The sequence below is a fragment of the Acanthochromis polyacanthus genome, chromosome 3 (genome assembly GCF_021347895.1).
Source record: "Acanthochromis polyacanthus isolate Apoly-LR-REF ecotype Palm Island chromosome 3, KAUST_Apoly_ChrSc, whole genome shotgun sequence".
Taxonomy (NCBI): domain Eukaryota; kingdom Metazoa; phylum Chordata; class Actinopteri; family Pomacentridae; genus Acanthochromis; species Acanthochromis polyacanthus.
In genome coordinates, this window is record NC_067115.1 from 21,714,727 (window position 1) to 21,735,026 (window position 20,300).

Consider the following 20,300-nt stretch of genomic DNA (forward strand, 5'->3'; position numbering starts at 1 on the left):
AAGAGGCGGGGTTACAACTCTGTTACTACGGTATCACTGTGGTAACAGCAGTGCTCGACCAATCAGAGCACGCAGTGAAGAAAGCGGGCGATTCGTATACGTTGATGTCTTCAAAGGCAGTTCATTCAGATTTCTAACCTTTGCTTGTGTTTCTCCAGAGGCAAGTGTGGGGGAAAAAGGCGGGTGCAAGTTTTTAGTTTTAGGCGGAATTTAGCGACTGTGATTGCGCAATGCGTCACTACAATACGCTCTCAAAATCTCCACTTATGGGGTGGCAATGTCAGGAGAAATACAACACAAGGAACACACAAATGTTACTGATGACAACTTTTATTTAGGGAATACTGTGATTAAGCGTTTAAATAATTTGCACACAATAGAAACATTAAAGTCAAGTTTCACACAGGTTTTTCATAAAACACGATCATTGACATTGAAATTTTAAAGACATTCGTTTAGTCTAGTGAAAGTGATCATTAATGCTCCTCTGGAAGTCCTGGACATGAGGAATACATAATAAAACATCCCCTTAGGCTCTACACATTGGTCCTCAGCTGGTAGTCTAAATTAAAAGAAAACAAATGCAAAGAGAATTATATATATATATATATATATATATATATATATATATATATAAAGAAAGTCAATTGTGATTCACTTTGTACATCTATGTCTGTGCATATGATCACAAGCCTATATATTATGATCAAAACAAAACAGGTAAACACCAACATACCTCCACTCTGTGTAATGTAGCGGACCCAGGGTAAAGCCTGGTATCCACTTTTTTCTATGATCTTCATATACCGCACCTGGTGGAAAAGAGTAGAGACGCAGCGTGTTGAGGCCAGAGGTCTAAGTACGCATCGTCAAATCAAGCTGAATTCAGCTTCCCACAGTGAACTAATTAGCTCCTACATGACCTGACTTGACTCTCCACAGGCTGTAAACTGTTCACGGTTTTCAAATCCAGAATAAACATGCTTTTTTTTTTGCAGATGAACTTGACCCATACTGCCACAGGGTATATTCTTGGGTTATCTGGCATTAAAGGAAACTCTCTCTATAACACACAAACTAGTATACACACATACCTGTATTCCTGAGACTGTGAAGTATGGGATTTCAAATTTGACAGTAATTGGAGGTTTACCCTCCAACTCATCATTCTCCACACTGGGCAAACCAAAGTGGGCTCTCATGAGAAACTCTTTCCCTCCCTGCATGGATGGACGTATACAGAACAAATGCATTAGTAAGACAAAGAGACAAAAAGACGTACATTCATAAAAGAATAATTTCAATTTCATGTAATTTGCACACTCAGATGTTATTTTCTTACAGGGAAAGACTTGATGGTCCACACCACCAGGTTCTTCTCAGGCACATATTTTGCGTTGCCCGTGCTGGTTTTGAACTTTGGCGAGTCGGCATCACTGGGAACAGGGACCCTCACCTCCACATTATTTGCCACAGACTGTTTCTTAAACTGTCCTTTTGCCTAAATACAGCACAACATAGCGGGATATCATGTGAGAATGCCCTCTTTGCTGTTGTTTAAAGGCAAAAACAGCTTCAACTGTTACTTTAACGGCAGTACGTGGCTATCAGTGATTATTAAATGAACTAAAACACATGACTCAGAATCAGGAATTCAAAAACTTTTTACTGCTGACCAAGAGGACAAACTTACTGATGTAACAAAGTAAAGAAAAAAGTAAAAACAATTTGTTTTCTCCTGATAATATGCATAACAGGGTTGCATGTGGTAGAGTGAGGCATTCAATCAAGGCTGACAATGTTATGAAAATATGAAAAATAGAAGAGAGGACATAGCTTTATTCTACCCATTCTTTGAGAAAAAAAAACTGATGATGCTAATTCCAGCGTTTCATGTGATTCACTGTTTTATTCTTCTTCTACCAGCTCAAACGGTAGAAGAACCGCTTTAGCTACACACACAGTTTGAGAAACACTGCTTGAAGAGTTTGTGGGTATTTTCAGGGACGCTAATATTTTAAAAATGCATGTGATTTTAATGTAAATCTTGTCTAAAACACACAAAGTAGTGTACCTTAACCATGATCTCCACTCTACTGTGAGAGAATTTCTCGATGATGGATTCAATCCAAATCAGAGGTTTTACCTGTAAGAGATGAAGAACAGTATTTTGTCATACAAATGATTTTACAAGTAAGACGATGTGCTTTATTTACTTACATATGTATAGAATTCTGTGAATGTAATGTTTACATGCATAGCAATATCGGGCTGAACATGGCTTTGTTGTTTACTTATTTGCACAATTCTCAAGAATTTAGCCCAAGGCGCTATGATATGCAGCTGTTGAATGTAACTTCTATATGCTTGGTTTAGTTTCAGTTGAAATAGCATCTATTCAAGTCTCCAGACTGTCATTATACTGGAATTCTCTAAAGAAAAAGTGTTATTTATGTATTTAGCAATCAATATAAAGGTGTACCCTCGGCCTCTTCTACACTACCTTTACATACATTTATAGTGCCAATGCAGTTATGCTTCATTCAAGTAATTAATATGAGAAATATTTCAGTTTGGTATGAATATAAGTCAGTGAATGAGACGGTACATGAGTGTTGATGCGGTAGGACATGAGTTCAGATTCCCCGTCTGGAGGAATGAAGGAGATCGTACGATCATTCTCAAAACGTGACAGCCGGACACACTGATGGAACTTTACATCCTCCATCACCACCGTTTTCCCCTTGTCACCTGAACAGAAATCAGCACAATCAGTTTATTTCAAATAAGAATAAAGACGACTACAGCACTTACACATCCTTCCGGAGTAACAGATGCGTATGATTAGGCAGAGGCTGCATACGTACGTCCTGTGAGGGCAAAAAGCACTCGATCATTGAGGCCCAGCCGCAGCTCAGGCATCCCAGACAACATGGTTTTCAGCTTGATGCTGCCCACGATGTCGCTGCTCATCACACTGCCGTTAGCATTCACCTGAACAAAGAGGAAAAAACACAGAATACAGAAGAAAGCTCAAAATAGATGACAGGATATACTATGCGATCACACAAAGCACAATAGACAGTGTTACAAAGCGACATTTTTTTATGAATTGCATTTAAAGAAAAACCTCACATTACCTTGTTGATTATGGTCTATTCTGCAGAACAGAATACACTGCAGATTATGCTATTATCACACACTAATAAAAAAGTGCATTTCACTAACAGCAGATATTAAAATCTGTCAGTCAGTAATTGAATGTTTGTCCATCTGGACAGTCCATTGTATGAAGTATACCAGCATTAGTGTGTGCAACTACAGAACTGTGTCTCCTGAGCTGTCCTGTCTCCATTCCCGTTCACTTTTTACACATCACATTTCCAATGAATATCAGATCGTTGCTTTTTCTTTGGGGATTTTGCAGCTGCTGGATGTATTTGGGGAGGATGTGAGGAGGAGTACAGTTACATTACTGACATTATTAAGAAAAACGAGATGAAAGGTAAAAGAGGCCCCAAAATCAAGCTGCCATTTCCATTCAATACATTTATTTCCAGTTACAGACATCTAGGAGTACATCAGGACAACAAACTGGACTGAACCACTGACAGGGAGGTACTATATAAGAAGGGGTAAAGCTGTTAATAGTTTTTAAGAAGGCTGAGCCCTTTTAACATTTGCAGGCCTCTTTTCTTCACCTTCTATTAGATGGCAATGGCCACTGTTATGTTCTGCAGCTTGGCCTATTGAGGAGATGGTGTTTGCACAGCAGACAAGAACAGGATTAATAAACTGATCAGAAACACCAGCTCCATCATCACGACTGAAATGTACACTCTTCAGATGGTGACAAGGGTGAGGATGATGAGGTCAGTTCTGAGAAATCCCACACACCCTTTTCACATTCTGGAGGTTTATTCAGTCTCTGAGGTGAAGGACTGACCCTTACAGGAGGTCATTTCTATTATCTACTATCAGACTGTTTACTGTACAGGAAAAATAACTAACCCTGCTGTACTCCAAGTAAAGAAAATGTTTGTATAATGCACCCATAAAATGCTTATTATTACAATCTGACAACTTTCATATAATTACATATATAAATTTTATTTTTAGAAGTATGTTTTATATATGCAGAGATGGTTCCATATCTTTCGATAGATATTTTTCCATTTTGCTATATTGAGATCTTACCATAGTCTGTATATAAAGATGGACGTAGCATCTGGCTCCAGAATTGAAGCCAACCCGGAAGTGTCAAAAACTTGCAATATCACGCCATCCGCTAGGGTTGGCTCCAAAAAGCTTTTGCTCCATAGACCCCAATTCATTTTTGGAAAAAATAAAATTTGATAGACTGATTTTCTACAGCTCAGAATTTTCCCCCCGTTAGTTTTCATGGTCAAAATGAGAGATCAGGTGGCCGATCTTAAAATAAATCAATACTGAATTTTAAATAAATCGTTAAATTTGGCAGAGCCAGGGGGCGTGGCTATACTTGATAGACAGCAACAGAAGCCTCTACGGTAAAATGTGGGTGGGATAAGAGAGTCCTCAGCCAATCCTGCCCCTAGTTGCTCTCCGGTCCAGTCTGTTTGATGACGCTTTTTACATCACTGGCTCAAAAAAATCCTAAACAGCGACCAGGAAGTAGCAAAATCCGGGCTTCATTTTCTCGGCGTTGAAACCAACGGGTGACGTCACGGTTAGTTTACGCCTGGATCTTACATATGCAAGTCATTATTTCCCTACTGTATATTTTTTACATGATAGCTTTAAAACAATGCAATCTATAAAGCATATTTTATTAGCTTGTTCTTAGTCTTCAGTACGTTTTAGTACTTTTGTAAATAGGTTTTTTGCTGGAAATGTTCTATGTTCAGTGTTAGATGTGGGTTTACCAATACAGTGTCTGTCTGTCTGTCTGTCTGTCTGTCTGTCTGTCTGTCTGTCTGAGGACGACTGTAGACGTCCAGTTTTTACAAGGAAAACACTTTTACACTAAAGACAAACCTACATTAACAACTGCTTTGCCAGCAATGAAATCAGTTCCATTCTTGATCTTACCAGTACGTTGATGGACTCGATGACATCAATGAAGACCTCGTTCTTTTTGTATTTGATGCCCTCCGACCGCCAGGAGACAGCGTTGGTGACGGTGGTCGGCACCTTGGTCTTTGCCACCTCGAGCTTGGCACCTTCCTGAGTAATGTATCTGTAAGAGATGAGGTGAAATACTGCGATGCAACAGCAGACCTTTTCTTATGATAAATACTTGCATCCATGTGCATCTCGAGGATCTTACTCCTGAAGGATCTTGCTGTCAGTAGTCTGAGGGAATCCAAAGTCCATTAGCTCATCCAGCAGCTCATAGACGACCACAAAGTTATCCTGAATGCTCTCCTCCTCCAGCTCTTTGAAGTACTCTGTGAACACCTGCACAACACACACAACAGACATCCTGATCTGCCCATTTTCACTTTCCACAATCACCATGTTTCACTGTCACTTCTCACTGAATTCCCACACAAACATCAACCTCTCCTTGGAAACTGCATCCACAACAAATATTGACAACAAGGACTTAAATGAAATACGTAACTGCATGACACGGTTTCACTCACCTCGACTAGCTTGTAGAGAAATGAGTAGACGAGGGAGGCGTTGGAGTTCTTGTTTGTCATGGCCACAACTGCACATAGATTAGGGTCAAGGACTATTCTGCACTTAATTACATTTTGATTTTAAGGTGAACTCACTGGATTCATCTCCTCAGACTATGACTATGAGTAATTTACAGTAAAGTAATATTCAGTACAACACTGAGAATGAGGATACGGTAGAGGTTGCTGTGTTTGATCCACATGAAGTGAACGTTGCCGTGGGATATCACAGGGCAGAGAAGTCCCTCCTCTTCATGCTGCATGAGCAAAGGCATGAAGTGGTCGATCTCGGCCATGTCCACATCGCCTTTGTAATTCCGGCAAATCAGCACCTGAGCGGAGAGAATAACCACACCTTGTAATAAGAAGCTGCACAGTAAACAAAATGTGGCTGTTAATACTTGTAGAGCACAGCACGACTTTTAGGATTCAGCTTTTACTAATTGATGTTGAGCCAATGCAATGTGATTATAAAGTGAACACAGAAGTTCCAAGCAAATCTGGTAAATATAGAAGAACATTTCGAAAGAATAACAATTTCAAACAGTCTGACATGCAGTCGGCTGTGGGAACAGGAACTAAAATTGAAAAACAATTAATTTAACTGCATCTCTCAGTCAAGAAAAATATGAAATTTTTAGTATAGATTCTTCACAATAATAATAATTGATAGTTACAGTACATCTCACTCTTCCCATCAGGTTTCACTAATGCAGGGATTCTATTTAAAGAAGACAATGCTTTATTGATTTTCACTGTTTGTCACTGTTTAAGCAGAAACACTTCCTGGTTCCAGCTTTGCAGTTATGAGGACTTACTGCTTTTTTCCCTCTTATGTGATTATTAATGAAATGTATTTCAGTTTTAGTCTGTTGGTGCAACAAAATTCACCTGATTAAAATAAGTGGAGATTGTTAATTTATCTATAATAATAACAGATATAATTAGGTCCCGATCGCTCCTATGAAACCACTGCTTACAAAAGGTCCCAAGATATGTACTGAATATGCAGAAACCGGCATTGGGGGAATGGATCATAGACTATGGAATGGATACGCTCTCCTGGCTGCAGTCTGAATGAAAGTGGTATGTTGTTATGTTGTTGTTGTGTATATTGGGTTAAATATGTAATCAGATAGCATGCTGGAATTCAGGTAAGAAGAGTGAGCATAGATGTGTTTTAACACGGCAACTCAGGAAGTATTACTGCACTAATAAAAGCTCCAGCTATTTAGTTGTTGCTATTTCTTCATCTTCTGCTAGCATTGTTATAATATTTTAAATACATATTATATATAATAATATTGTAAATGAATGAATGGGTAGGCCTATGTGGTGTCTGTGGTCAAGATAGTTTAGAAAGGCAAGCTTGAATTGAAAAAAAAGAAAAGAAAAAACAGAAAGGAAATAAAAATGCAACAGATTTTTCAATATTTCAGTTGCATTGTTGTGGTTCCATTGTGTGGTAATTTGAAGCATATCATTTCAAATGTTGGCATTATTTGTTCTCTTTATTAGCAATCTATTTTTTCTATCAAAAACTAGGTGTCTCATTGTGCTAGTAGCTTCTGTAAAAAGTGTTCTATGGAAATATTATATTGGAGATAAAGTTGTTAATTCTGTGATGGATCATTCGTCATGTTTTGCCTTCTCTATGTTTTACTAAGGGGGTTCTTTTAAAAGTATCACGTTGGGAGCCGAGGCACTGGAATAATTCTGTACATTTTTCAAGACTACTAATTTTAATAAATATATTTAACCAATACTCACGTATACCTTTTAACACAACATTGATTTTCCACCCCTGTTGTGTTTTAAAAGCTCATGGGTTTTATTCCTTGTGAAGCACTTCAGAAAGTGCTCTATAAATAAAGATCATTATTATTACTACAAACAAGAACACTGAAGTGATGTGAATGACTTCAGACTGCAAGTGCTACAGCAAAACTGGCTACTTTCACTTGGCACTGTTTCCGGCTGACAGTCAAGTATCCGGAAGACGAAGAAGAAGAAAAAAGAGGCCAATGAATGAGTCTGTTGCAAGAACGTCATTAATTTTTAACGAAGCTTTCAATGTTTAACAGTTAAAGCAACAGTTCAAAGCAGTAAACCCGAACAGCCAAAAGCAGGAATACGTTTTAGGTTTTCAGAAGTCGTGTCGCAGCCGAATGAGCTTTAATCAGAGCGAACAATCAGCTCTGGTCTTACCTTCCCCTTCAGGTCCAACACAAATATAGCGGAGGCGGACATAATGTTTGAACCCGCAGCTTCTCAAAGCAAACAGTTCAAAGTTCAGCTCAGCTTTTCACCAACACGGAGTCACTTTCTCCATCAAAAGCCAGAGAAACTCATCAACCTGCGGACACCACTGGGTCCTCCGACTGCTTTTCCTGAAGGTGCCGTGACGTCAGAGCACGCAGGTAAAACATTCACCTGAGCGGCCGGAGGTGACGAGGCTGCGCTGCTCCGGTGCTCCAGCAGGGGGCGTCACAGACTCACACACCAGCTGAGACCACCTCCTGATCTCTGAGGCTTCTGGATCCAATGTGGTGAAGAGAAGTCCAGCCTGGTGAGTCTGATCCTGCTGAGATCAGTTACATCCACAAACGCTCCAGTTAGTTAATTAAATTAAAACTTGCCCCATTTGTTGTTTCTTACAGTGCAGACAGAAAAGCTGCTTTATCATCTGTGTCCATTGATGCTTTATTGAAATGTGTGGCTTATTTGTCAAATTTGCATAGCCTAACCCCTGGCTTTACTTTGCATTTCATACTTCATATTGGTGTACATCATAAACAAAGTTTGGCTTCTCTATAAACTACTTTGTATTGTGATCTTACTCACTTCATAAGATATCTTTATAGCAGTAAGCAGCTGTTTTAATAGGTGACACTTCAACATATTATTGTTTTACTATATATTTACAATGACACACTTCTTACTTTTAAACTGTCATCTGATTGCTCCATAATTTTTTGTACACTGTGCAATGAACTTTATTCTATTCTGTTTTATTCTGTCAATACTTCTGTGTGTCTGTGTGTGTGAAGTACGGTGGCCGAGACCCGCCATCGCTGCAAATAAAACAAACGCTGCAAATAAAAAGAAACGCTGCCGCAAATAAAAAGAAACGCTGCTGCAAATAAAACAAACGCTGCAAATAAAAAGAAACGCTGCTGTAAATAAAAAAGAAACGCTGCAAATAAAAAGAAATGCTGCTGCAAATAAAACAAACGCTGCAAATAAAAAGAAACGCTGCTGTAAATAAAAAAGAAACGCTGCAAATAAAAAGAAACGCTGCTGCAAATAAAAGAAACGCTGCAAATAAAAAGAAACGCTACTGTAAATAAAAAAGAAACGCTGCAAATAAAAAGAAACGCTGCTGCAAATAAAAGAAACACTGCAAAAAAAAAAGAAACGCCGCTGCAAATAAAAAGAAACGCTGCAAATAAAAAGCCACAACGGAAGTGGATTACTGAGGATTATTTTGCCGATACACCGGTGTGAGAAGAAGACGAAGAAGAAACAAGAACAGGATCCAGGATTTTTTTGAAGGACTCTGTACAATTGAGATGGCCTTCAATTGAGATGGCCTTCAATTGTACAAAGTCCTTCAAAAAAAAATCCTGGATCCAGACGGTGATCCGGATTACCTCCAAAATCTAATCGATTGTTACTTTTGCTCTTCCGGACATTCTGTAAAAAAATGGTGAAAATCCGTCCATAACTTTTTGAGTTATGCTGTAAACAGATAGACAGACAGACAGACAGACAGACAGACAGACAGACAGACAGACAGACAGACAGATGGCTTGGCGGAGGTCTGCGCTCTCCGAGTGCTTTTCTAGTTTTTAATGTGTTATCTGGTTAGGCCATGAAGCCCCAGGTTTGAAGGTTTGAAGTTGAACTGGAGGATGCCGGTGTGTTGTTAGCTTCGGCTAACGAGAGGACAATCGAGTTTGGTAACTTTACTCCAATATGCAGCAAAACACAGTAACATGTACCACTGCACGCTCTCACTCCAGAGCAGTGTCTACCCCAGAAAAACACACAGATTCGGTCCTGGCTAGATTTGCGCCCCGGGCGAACCATCCTTCGCCGCCGGCGCCCGTCCGCCCGAGCGGACAGAATGAATGAGTCCGGAACGAAAACACATCCGGGTGGAAACAACTGACGGCGAACAACACACCGGCATCCTCCAGTTCAACTTCAAACCTTCAAACCTGGGGCTACATGGCCTAACCAGATAACACATTAAAAATTAGACGTAGTGACATTAAACACTAACATTTTCACTTACTTTCTTGTTCGTTTTTCAAGTCTTACTCCTGTTCTTGTTTCTTCTTCGTCTTCTTCTTCTCACACCGGTGTATCGGCAAAATAATCCTCAGTAATCCACTTCCGTTGTGGCTTTTTATTTGCAGCGTTTCTTTTTATTTGCAGCGGTGTTTCTTTTTTTTTGCAGTGTTTCTTTTATTTGCAGCAGCGTTTCTTTTTATTTGCAGCGTTTCTTTTTTATTTACAGCAGCGTTTCTTTTTATTTGCAGCGTTTGTTTTATTTGCAGCAGCGTTTCTTTTTATTTGCAGCGTTTGTTTTATTTGCAGCGATGGCGGGTCTCGGCCACCGTAGTGAAGCACTTTTAGTAACACTTATGTAAAAACATGCTAAATAGCACAAGTGCTGACCGTTTACTGCATATATACGACCAAATCTCATGACAGTCATCCCACTGTCCCTCAGTACTTAAAAGAGTAGAAACAATTTCAGTTAGTGAATTGGGTTTTGTAAATGAGCTTTTATGTTATTTGGTGATTATTAATTCCAATAAAATATCATTAAAGTCCTTAATTTAGATCAGCACAGATGGTTGGATGAATTTATTTTGAACTTTTCCAGCAAGGTAAACAGATTTTAGTCCAGCCAATCATAATTTAATACAACACGCTGCAAAATTTTCTCTACACTGATTAATCACTGCGAACATTGTGTGTTCGTTCAGCTCATTTTTTGATGAAGCAACAATAATTATATGCTGTCTGGTCTGGAACAGATTTTGACCTTGGAAGCCTGAAAGTACTCAGATATTCAGCCAAACCCATTTTTAGCAGTGGAGTTCCGATTGCTATCTATCTATCTATCTATCTATCTATCTATCTATCTATCTATCTATCTATCTATCTATCTATCTATCTATCTATCTATCAGCATTCCAATTAAAACTCTTTATTTTATAATTTGCATTTATTAGTGTGTGTTATTCTAACCTCTGTTTCCTTAAACAACATCAACCAAAGTGTAGATTTTTTAAATGAAATCACAACTATCCAACTGTCACAGGTCACAGCAGAGAGTGATTTTAGAGTTATAGACAAAATCACCTGTCGTCCTGGTTTGGAGCTCCTTTTACATCTGCACTTTTCACCTACTAGAACCTTTTACTGACCTTTAGTGTAGTTTGTGTGTTTCAACTTGTGGCTGTTACATTTGTTTATGAACCATGTCAAAGGTAGCCTAGCCATGCTATACCCATGTTTCTGATGGCACAAGGGTCTAGGGAAGCTGGACAGGGAGGGAGGCGGGCTAAAAGGTTGTCTATCAAATCCCTCTGCAGCAATTGGGTAGGTATACAACCAATCAACGCAACGAATAGGCTGACGTAGTTCCTAGAGCACCGGTGGATTGTGGCTAAGTTCCATTAGCTTCCCAACCAGTGGAGCCGCGGAGCTGCGGAGCCAACCGGTATATTAAGGATTTGCCATATCCCGTCGGCATAAGTCCAAATACGTCTTTCTTCTCAATGAAACACTTAAGTGCCGTCCTTTGTTTATCTTTCAAGTTGAATTTTAGCTTAAAATCTTTAAGGGCTGTGGCCAAAGTCGAGTAGAAAGATAACTGTTTATTGTGCACTGGTTGTTTCTGTCAGAATCGTCACGCCTCTGTCGTCACTTCGTTACGCCCGCCTTCTGACTCTACACTTCATGGTGATTGGTCCGGCCAGTTTTAGGAGAATCCAGCCTTGAGCCTTATGGAGGGTAACTAGACCCACCCTGGCAGAGAATTAAATTTGTTGCCGTGGGTTGTCTAGCGCGGCTAGGCTATGTCAAAGGCCTTGTAAAGACTTATCTGTCAAAGCTGTAAAGCCAACATGTGGCGGCCTTGACTTACGGCATTATAGCTAAAATATCTGAAGAAAACTTACACAGTTGCAGAAAAACAAGCAAAAAAATAACATTTAAATTGGAGACCTAAAATGCTCATCCACTACAAAGACCAGCTCCTGCATCAAACATTATAGACCAGTGTTGGTACCTAGGAAACCAGACAAGGATCTTCACATCACTAGAAACTTCTTTTTGGCTGCATGATGCAAAAGGACCATCCAAAAAACAGATTTAAAACATGTCAGTGTTGTTTTTTGTTTATTATCTCTGCATTTTATTGTTGCCAAGAACAAAGACTGATGTTTAAATATATTGAAAAACTGAAAGTCATGTAGGCAGAAACGTTGCATTAATATGAGATGTTCAATAGATATAGTCAAAGTAGGCCTTCAATTCTCCTTCTGTAGGCACAAAACTGATGTGCAACATAGATTATCTTAAGGTGAAATATAAAGGTAAAATCAGAAGTAGTCAAAAACAGACCTCAGGCCACTCTGACTTGTGAGAGTTAATGTATTTGTAATCTGTTATTCTCTACAAGGTACACTTCTGCTCTGCTTTTATCTGCAAACATGACTTGCTGCCTTTGGCTTCAGGGTTGTAGAACCATTTACCGATCACATGCTTGGAGAACCTCTTAAGCCATAAACCCCCTCTGGGCCTCTCTGTGTGGTATTATGATTCAGATCTGAGCCTCTGCTTCTTATCAGCTGTGTGTAGGAAGACAGTAACTTAGAATAACACTCAGTCAAACCAGTCAAACCAGAGTGAGCGTGTGAATGTGTGTCTCCAAGAACAGATGGAGGTCAGTCGTCTCCAACATCCCACTCCTTCTGTCCACAGAGGTTCAGGTCTCCTTATCTGGTCACTGTTTGCTTAATGAAACGTGACTATATCAGTGCCATAAATGGGACGGCCGCACCTTAGGCCTGTTGAGTTCTCACAGGATGTGACCTTTAGCAACAATATCACAGATCAACGAGCGCAACAAAGCACTTTCTTTGACACCCAGGGACATTTCAGCATGTTCCCAGTTTGTCAGAATTTTGTTGCATTTTCCGTCTCAAGGTCCACAAATATTTTAAGTGTTAACCTCACGGCCCAAATCAATCTGCAGCTACAAGAAGAGTATTTTTACTTAAGTGAAAACATTGTTGTTTTCTCCCTTGAGCTTCAGCAGCATGCACTATATATATTATAGGCCCATGTGTCTGACTCTCCCTCATGGGTTCATGTGATCTGGATTATTCAGGAGAGAATGAGGAGTACAGTTAGAGCTGCTTCCCCCTATAGTGGCTGAGATCCAACATAAACATATGGAAACAAGATGTCTGCAGGGCCAGTGGAGTTGCCCTGTATTTTACTGACTGGAACACAAACAGGAGATTTCTACTACTGTTTCTGATTTTTTTTTTATAGAGGGTTAAAGTTTTGCGAAGCCAGGGGGCGGGGTTAGTTGATTTACAGTCCAGTCTGAAATAATTGACAGGTTATATTTTCAGTTCAATTTCTTAAAATATGTTGCTAAAAAAAACAACAAAAAAGTAAAACAAAAAAGTCATAGTATTATGCCAATTAAGAAAGCCAATAGTATAGCATGTCGCTCTAACAACATCATAGTATACCGTGTTGCTCTAAAATCATCATAGTATGGCATGTTGCCAGAAAAGTCATATGTCAATTAAAAAAGCCTATAGTACTGTGTATCACCCAACAAATGTCATAGTATAGCATGTCGCTCTAAAAATGTCATAGTGTAGCATGTTTTTGAAGAAACGTCATAGTATAGCATGTTGCTCTAAAAACATCACAGTATAGAATGTCGCTCTGAAAACGTCATCGTATAGCATGTCTCTCTAAAAACGTCATAGTATAGCATGTTGCTCTGAAAACGTCATAGTAGAGCATGTCGCTCTTAAAACGTCATAGTATAGCATGTTGCTCTAAAAACATCGTAGTATAGCATGTCGTCCAAAAAATGTCATAATGTAGCATGCCGTCCAAAAAATGTTATATTATAGCATGTCGCTCTTAAAACGTCATAGTAGAACATGTCGCTCTTAAAACGTCATAGTTTAGCATGTTGCTCTGAAAACATCATAGTATTGCATGTCGTCCAAAAAATGTCATAATATACCATGCCATCCAAAAAATGTGATTGTACAGCATGTCGCTCAGAAAATGTCATACTATTGCATGTCGTCCAAAAAATGTTATATTATAGCATGTCGTCCAAAAAACGTCGTAGTGTAGCATGTCGTCCAAAAAACGCCATAATATCGCATGCCGTCCAAAAAATGTTATATTATAGCATGTCGCTCAGAAACGGTCATAGTATAGCATGCCGTTCAAAAAATGTCATCATATAGCATGTCACTCTAAAAATGTCATAATATAGCATGTCGTCGAAGAAACATCATAGTATAGCATGTCGCTCTAAAAGCATCACAGTATAGCATGTCGTTTAGAAAACATCATATTATAGCATGTTGCTCTAAAAACGTCATAGTATAGCCTGTCGTCCAAAAAGGTCATAATATAGCATGCCGTCCAAAAAATGTGATTGTATAGCATGTCGCTCAGAAAACATCAGAGTACAGCATGTCGCTCAGAAAACGTCATAGTGTAGCAGGCCGTCCAAAAAACGTCATAGTATAGCATGTCGTCCAAAAAACGTCATCGTATAGACTTTGGTCCAAAACACATCATAGTATTGCATGTCGCTCTGAAAAACGTCATAGTATAACATGTCGCTCTAAAAACATCATACTATAGCATGTCGTTCAGAAAACGTCATATTATAGTATGTCGCTCTTAAAACATCATAGTATAGCATGTCATTCAGAAAACGTCATAGTATAGCGTGTCGTCCAAAAAACGATATAGCCTTTAGTCCACAAAAACGTTGCTATGTTCCGGCTGTCTGACGTAGGTAAGGAGCAACACAAAAACAGTCCACATGCTGGTTTCCAGAGGGTTAGACGAGTATTTATTTGAAAGAGTAAGTTTACAACAACACATGTGAGGGGGTTAAAAGCAAATGGGTGTTAGTAAAATAAAAATAAATAAACAGAACTAAATGTGAACTTCACCTTGACATTGATGGGCATTCCAACCAGGAACAAAGTAAAAGATCAATATGAAAAAAAACTCTTCATGTTCACCTCTTAAAACCCCAAAACACACCGCAGTAGCACCCTATGCTAAAACTACCAATGGGTTCCCTCGTTTCCTTTCTGAACAATTCAAAGGTCCCTCTCTATCTCCTCACACATCCACCAACCACTGGAACACATCTCCAAAGTTCTGCTGAAGCTCAACTTCCCCTCAGAAGAAGTACTGCCAGATGAAGGAGCCTTTTGAGAAGCAGCTGGCATCATGATTGGACTGTACTTTGGTCTCTTCCAATCCAGCTTCAACTCCAGAGACGGCAGGCGGGACGAGTCAACGGAGGCTGGATGGACGAAGGCAAGCAGCTGAGTACAATCCAGAAAACACCAGAGGAGGAGTGCAGCGGCCCAGGACCAGAACAAACAGAGTAGCATAGTATGTCTGTAGAAAACATGATAGTGTAGCCTTTGGTATGGAAAAACGCCATCATATACATCGTATATTGTACAAATAACAAGTCAAAGGAAAGAGACATACATTGTAGAATTGTAGTAATTGTGGGCTGATTACTGATTATCACTATTTTATTTTTTACTGATTTACAGTAATAAATAAATTTATAAATGGCACTTCTTTGGCTCTGAACCTTTATCTAGCTGTGGTTGCTCTGTCTTCTGGAGTGATTTGATTGGTTGTACGTCACGAATAAAACTCCTTTAATTTAACATCTGTAAACAAAACAAAAATGTATCAACAATGTTTTCTGTTAGAGTTTGTGTTCTTCTAAGTTTAACTCCAAGATTTTAAATACTTTAATTTACTGCAAATGAATATCTACTCCAGATGTCTCACTAATAATCATTATTAGCCTTAAAAACCCACAAAACACCCCTCTATAGTCGACCACACTTAGTACAGTCCAGTTCTCCCTTCTATAAATCTGCTTGGAATCTTCCACTTCCTGTTTGTCAAAGTGGCCTTCTACCTGGATGGGTTTTGTTGGAGCTCATGCAGCAAACATTTTGGGTAACTGCACTTTAATATGGATGGATGACACTGAATTAGAGTCTGTTTTAATGAGACTGAATTCAGATGTGTATCTCTGTCATTAAATAGTAAATTATTTCTCAGAACCTACAGAGAAAAGTCTGAAATGTTTACTAGGTTAGCGTCTCACGTTCTTTGGCTCAGCTAAAGCTAACTACTCTGTGAAAACAAAAATCATGGAACTGAATTTGTAATGTGAACTAATGATTTTCCTTTTTTTAATGTTATAAAGCCTATTGTTTTATATAGAAATATGTTTTCATCAGTCAGTATTTTGTATATATAGCGTAATCATATATTGTTTCTTCAAATTATTAAAATAATTGACTTTACTGCCATTATCTGTTTCTCTAACATATATTAGTGTGTGTGTGTTTACAGTGTTTGCAAAATACCTGTCTACAGTCGAGCTTAATATCAGAATATTCTATTAATGTTAATCCCGCTATGAATATTAAAATATGCCGAACCATTTGTCTTGTATCACATAGCTACATGTATGACGTTTGCAGCAAAAAATAAAAATAAAAAACACGTGAAAATCAGTTTAATATTCAGAGTTAAGATGGATTAAATGCGCTGAGTGGAGCAGGTGACCGGACCAAGATGGCGGCCATACTTCTCGCTGCGCAGCACCCCGAGCAGCGACTACTCTTTATGTCTATGGTTTTGGCCATATCCACACTTGCTGATGACCACTTCCGGTTTCAGAAAATAGAAAAAAAGAGACATTTTTTCGTTTCTGTCTCTTACTAACGTTATTTTTTTGTTATTCTGAATATAAAATGAAAATAAAAGCATTTTAAAAATTTCGTATATCCCCTTTTGATCATGAAAAGGAAAAACGCCTTGTATTTCTATTTAAATTTTTATATTTTAAAATGAAAATCAAATAACCACTCGTATTTTTGTTTTTCAATACCTGTTTCAGAACTAAATATCCAATTACCAAAATATACAAGGACCCCCCTTGGTGTCTCGCTATGCTTCTGGTTAAAAAAAAACAAAACAGAAAAAAGGATATTTCCTCAAAAAAATTAATTCAAATTTAAAATCGTAAGTTCTCATTTGTGAAAGTAAATTGTCTTTTTTATGTCATTATGTATAAAAGCCTTTAATTATGCTAAATACATTTCATTTAATCACATCTGATATATGTGAAATATCTGAAATAAACTTAATTAAAACTGTATTTTATATCATTAACAAATGTTTGACTAAGGTACTTTGGATGCAAGAAGGGATGGGCAATTTGTATAAAGCTACCCTGCTATTGACTGATAGATTATAAATCACCTCCACGCCATTAACTGAGATCATAGTAAACAAAACAGAGTAAGCATCAATGTGGCAGCTTGTTGACCAGAAGCTAATATCCTGCATCCAGTTAATGAAACCCATATATATAGAAACTCACACCAAGATTAGATTTCAGACAACAATCAGCACGCAAACAGTTCATTCATCGTTCTCATTTGTGGCTTTGTGTCACTAAATAAAGCTGTTTTAAAGTTGACCTTTTGTAGTCAGTGGTTAAAAGAGAGTCTGTGTCCTGATAGCACTACCTGATTATTGAATTTGTCACCAGTTAAACATCCCAAACCCATTTTGTGCACAACTAAGTTGAACTGTTCTGTCCCCATAACAATAGAAATTAGACTTTTGAAAAAATAGATCTGCATGAAGTGGTTTTACTTTGTTTAGTGCGCTAACATCAGTCATTTGTACTCATTAGATATGTGGCATTCACTATAAAATATAAAAGTGTTTTTTAGCCATTTTAACTGCTTAAAAAGAGACATTTTCCTGCTATTTCCAGATATTCACAGTTTTGTTCTATTTCAGGTAATAGGCCGTATATTAAAGTGTTAATAGTGAAAACAGGGAGTAAAAAAACAACAAAAATTCAAAACAGGCCAAAATCATGAATAAAGTCCGTATCAAAAGTCTGTAGTTTTATGAAAGGTATTACATTTTCTTTTTTGTGTGTGTGAAAAGACAAGACTAAACATATTTTTACATGCTGACAGTAAAAAAAAAAGCAATATTAATAATAAATCTTTTATCAAAGGTCAAAACATGCAAATGGTAATCATAATTTTACAATGTGTCAACTTAAATCATTAAAAAAATGAGATTGTTTAAAGATATTTGCAATTAGATATTTTGCAGATTTTCCACTGTTCTTTCAAATCACAAAAAGCATCTTGTAAAATCACAAAGAAACTATTAATTTATTAATTATTATTAATTTGCATGTTGATTGTGGAAGAAAACCAGGCCAAACATGTCCACATCAGAAATCTGTATTTTTACAAATGTAATTTGTTCTTTTAAAATATGTGATCATAAAATTTAGGGTCATCAATTAACCTCAGCATATTTTTGGACTGTGGGAGGAAGCCGGAGTGCCCAGAGAAAACCCACGCATTCACAGGGAGAACATGCAAACTCCATGCAGAAAGATCCCAGGCCCAGGCCGGGATTTGAACCGAGGATCTTCTTGCTGCAAGGCGAAAGTGCTAACCACTATTCCACTGTTCAGCCCAAAAAGTATTATGAAATGCAGTTTTGTTTATTTTTCTGTGACAAATCAACTGCTTTTAATATAATTCAGACAGCTTCTCTTCACAGACCTTTAACTTGGATGAGGTCAACTGAGTTTCTCAAAACATCTTAGCACCTCACTAAGTATCATCTGTAATAAAATATCATGCTGTCATGGGAAACTTCATATCGCTGGATGGTCAGCGTTCTGTGAGGATCAGATCAGCTGATCTCAGCGTGGTGGAACAGAGTGAAAGAGATATTAGAGAAACTACCTCTGATACGTGCCTTGAGAAGCTGTGAATGCTGGTTTTGGAACTCATGCAGAACATCCTGCAGAGAAGCTCGTGACTTTTTACCACCTTTCAGTGATACAGTAGATGCTCTTCATTAACAGAAACAGTTTTCTTCTTTACAACACAAGTATCATCATCCTGCCTCCTGCAGAGCAACATGTTTGGCCCTCAGGTTGTCAAGCGGAGATCAACTCAGGCTATTGTTATTACCTTCTCATCAAAACTCTAGGAGCCCTGTTTGGTAACCTGACAGGGGAATATCTCTCCTCCATCCTCCCCTCCCTTCCCATCCCACTGTCTATTTACGAAGACACTCCCCTCCGCTTACGAGTCAGTGGTGTGAGATGCAACTCCACCCTTTTTACGCCACCTGGCCAATAAGAAGACAATGTACATGTAAATAGTGAGATGGGGAGAGGATACAGATGACAGCCAGCATATCAAGGGACAGGTGTCATTTGTCACTGGAGCCTCAGGGGGGTTATCTGTTGTCTCGCAGGTATTAAGGTGACAATGGTGCTCATTTGTATCAAAGCATCAACAGTGGCGCTGCTATGGTGATGAAACATAAAGGTGTTATATTTCAGCAGGAGCGTAGATGCAGATTGACTGAATAGTTAATGAAACAACCAATTTATTTAAACTTTAAACACAGACTGGGGGAGAAGCAATTGCACAAAACCGGTGGTGACATTTGTCCTCCATCGGACGTGATACTGCTGGGTGTGGAGTCATCTATGCTGGAATGTGGATCCCAGTTCCTGACTGACAACATACCAAAGCTTCTTAGTTAAATAAGACGAAGATGGTGCAGCGTGTTCCTGAGCACAGCCTGTCCCCAATGTCATCACACCTTTATATCTTAGCTGTCAACTATTTTCACAGCTCAAGGCCCTGCACTTTTGTTAACTTTTTTTTTTCAGAAGCACCTGCATGTTCAATGAATTTAGTTGCTTCTTTGTAAAATTGTTCCCCAACAGTCGATCTGCTGCTGCTGTTAACTCGTAGCTTTAAAGAAACACTTTTTCATTTTGTAAGATTTATTGCTGCAACACAGAAGTATAAGGGTCATTATGAAGTGAGGAAAGGGAACATGGATGTGTTTGCACAATATAACTGACTGTGCACATAGTGGATCAATACAAATGTCACTCATTTGCACAAACATCTGGGTCATCAGTGGAGAGACTTTAGATTTATTAATAATAATAACTTTTTATTTGTAGTACCCTTAACAGTGTTCACAAGATGCTTTGACAGTTGAAACATGCAACACAGACAATCAAACAACATATAGGAGACAAGTCAGAGCGGTCAATTAAAATAAATAGTAAAAATGACAATACCTTAAATGAATAATTAGCTAGACTAGTAGGCAAATCAAACAAGGGAACTAGTTTGATTGAAAATGAAAGAATAAAATCAAAGGTTAAAGATAAAAATCAAGAAATGAGACAATTAAAGAATTAGA

The 20,300-nt window shown here is 38.3% G+C and overlaps 1 protein-coding gene across 2 annotated transcripts; it reads right to left on the reverse strand.

Moving 5' to 3' along the window:
* Positions 1–312: 312 nt before the first annotated feature.
* Positions 313–15,374, reverse strand: ap1m2 (adaptor related protein complex 1 subunit mu 2). Of its 2 annotated transcripts, XM_051946024.1 has the most exons (13): positions 14,921–15,374; positions 8,100–8,247; positions 5,842–5,998; positions 5,628–5,695; positions 5,309–5,439; positions 5,071–5,218; positions 2,868–2,994; positions 2,609–2,751; positions 2,075–2,146; positions 1,343–1,501; positions 1,095–1,220; positions 737–812; positions 313–562 (listed from the first exon to the last, which is right to left on the reverse strand). In XM_051946024.1, exons 3-13 carry the CDS (start codon positions 5,960–5,962, stop codon positions 537–539), a joined length of 1,197 nt encoding a protein of 398 aa, XP_051801984.1. In that variant the 5' UTR covers positions 5,963–5,998; positions 8,100–8,247; positions 14,921–15,374; the 3' UTR covers positions 313–536. The 2 variants fall into 2 exon arrangements, with proteins under 2 accessions (XP_051801984.1, XP_022046313.1); XM_022190621.2 differs by lacking the exons at positions 8,100–8,247; positions 14,921–15,374 and adding an exon at positions 7,875–8,081.
* Between the last annotated feature and the right edge of the window lie 4,926 nt (positions 15,375–20,300).

Bases quoted from the DNA above. Each gene is read 5' to 3' on its own strand.
- ap1m2 (XM_022190621.2), bottom strand. From the start codon at position 7,916: ATGTCCGCCTCCGCTATATTTGTGTTGGACCTGAAGGGGAAG. The intron at 5,999-7,874 runs GTAAGACCAGAG...CTCTCCGCTCAG, and splicing joins TGTTGGACCTGAAGGGGAAG to GTGCTGATTTGCCGGAATTA. The intron at 5,219-5,308 runs GTAAGATCCTCG...CATCTCTTACAG, and splicing joins GACAGCAAGATCCTTCAGGA to ATACATTACTCAGGAAGGTG.